This window comes from Penaeus chinensis, chromosome 40 (assembly GCF_019202785.1).
Source record: "Penaeus chinensis breed Huanghai No. 1 chromosome 40, ASM1920278v2, whole genome shotgun sequence".
NCBI lineage: Eukaryota > Metazoa > Arthropoda > Malacostraca > Decapoda > Penaeidae > Penaeus > Penaeus chinensis.
In genome coordinates, this window is record NC_061858.1 from 23,022,785 (window position 1) to 23,024,838 (window position 2,054).

Consider the following 2,054-nt stretch of genomic DNA (forward strand, 5'->3'; position numbering starts at 1 on the left):
CATGTACCTATATATATACATGTATACATATATGTATATATACATATAAATAAATAAATATATATATGTTTATGTATATATATATGTGTGTGTGTATAATTTTACATATATATTATATATATATACTTATATATATATATATATATATATATATATTTATATATGAAGAAAAGGAAAACAACCACAATAAGAAGTGAAAATATTTTAAACATTTTCCTTTTCATCTTTGTGTGCGCGTTAGTGTTTGTGTTCATATATATATGTATATATATATGTGTGTGTATATATATAATCTTATACTATATAAAATTATATATACATACATACATAGATATACACACACATTTATATATGTACATATATACACACACGTACATACATACGATTGAGTATATATAAAGAAATATTACTGATATATTAGCTGACTTGACTATCATCTGCCTTAGCCTTTGCTAAATAGTCCTTGATGTCATACTGGAAAAGCTCGAAGTCCTGCTGGTAGCGACGGTACAGCTGCGCCATCTGTCGCCGGGTCAGCTGGGCGAAGAAGCCGTCAGCCAGCTGCGCAGAAGAGTTGCCCCGGAGGTGCTTCCAGGTCGCCTGACTCTGGAGGTGGGGGGAGGGGGGGTAGAGTGGGTCACAGCTGGGTTGCGGGGCGTCTGTACGTGTGTGGGTGCATGTACGACACACACACACACACACACACACACACACACACACACACACATATATACGTATATAGGCATATTCTTTTCAACATCCATTCATTCCACTGCAGGACATAGACCTCTCTACAACTGAGAGGTTATTTGGCAATGCCATCCTTGCCTGTTTGGATGTCCTTTCTAATCAACCACGGTTCGACGCGTTCGACTTGTGCCACGGCGGCGACTTCCCCTACGACACTTTAATTTCTCTAGGCAATATGTCGTTTTCTCACTGTGAGGTCGGACTCGAGCCAACAGTCAGGGCCTAGGCATTTTTACGACTGCCGCGGCGGCGAATTGAACTCGGGACCACGAGGGTCGGTGTCGTAGGGGAAGTCGCGGCCGTGGCACAAATGTTAGCGCGGCGAACCGCGGTTGACTAGGAAAGCCATCCAATCAGGCAAGGGTAGCACTGTCAAATAACCTCTCAATAGTGAACTGAGAGAGGCCTAGATCTTGCAGGGGATTACATGGCTGTTGAACAAACAAACTATAGACACACACACACACACACACACACACACACACACATATATATATATATATATATAAAACAATCCTCCCTGACCAGGATTCGAACCTAGGTCAGCTAAGTCATGTCACACGACCAATAAAAGGAATGAGGATCTAGGATCTAACTAGCTCCATAGACATTACACATCTATCCATACATGAGTAATGATAGCGAATGATATATGAAAGATGAAGCTAGTTAGTTCTTAGTTGCACACTCCCTCTTGTGGGTCGTGTGGCGTGGTTGGTTTAGTACTGGTCCTCCGGTTCATACCTGGGGTGACCTAGGTTCGAGTCCTGGTCAGGGAGGGTTGTCATATATCTATATCAATGCGGTATTGCATTATTCCATCTTTCATATATATATATATATATATACACACATTCATACATATATGCATATATGTATAAATTATACACACATGCATACATATACATACACACACAAATGAAATTTGAAGTGAACAGTAAATCTGACTTTGACTCGCCTTAAGTTCACTGAGGCTGGACAGCGTGATGAGAAACTGCTCGTCCTCCCTCATGGTCTCCAGCTTCATTATGATGTTATAGTCTGTGGAACAGACGCTGCAGTGCACCCAGTACGGCCTCCAGCATTTTACCTTTAATGAGATTAATAAAAGTATGGGCTTATGATTGTCACATAAAGCACACACACACACACACATGGATAAACAAACACACTACTGTGTAATGAAGCAATGCATATTTCAACACTTTTGCATTATTACATCTTATACATGTGATTACGTGTGCAAGCAAATATATAATTAGGCAGTGACTCCATTGCAACTATTATGGGCTTGAAAGATGCTG

At 40.1% G+C, this 2,054-nt stretch overlaps 1 protein-coding gene across 1 annotated transcript in view; it reads right to left on the minus strand.

Moving 5' to 3' along the window:
- Positions 1-417: 417 nt before the first annotated feature.
- Positions 418-2,054, minus strand: part of LOC125047162 (carbohydrate sulfotransferase 11-like) — a 5,387-nt gene continuing 3,750 nt past the window's right edge. The window contains exons 6-7 of the mRNA XM_047645280.1: positions 1,709-1,840; positions 418-606 (exon numbers count right to left, since the gene is read on the minus strand). Of these exons, the coding sequence (XP_047501236.1) occupies positions 418-606; positions 1,709-1,840 (321 nt within the window). The remainder of the gene's footprint in view (positions 607-1,708; positions 1,841-2,054) is intronic.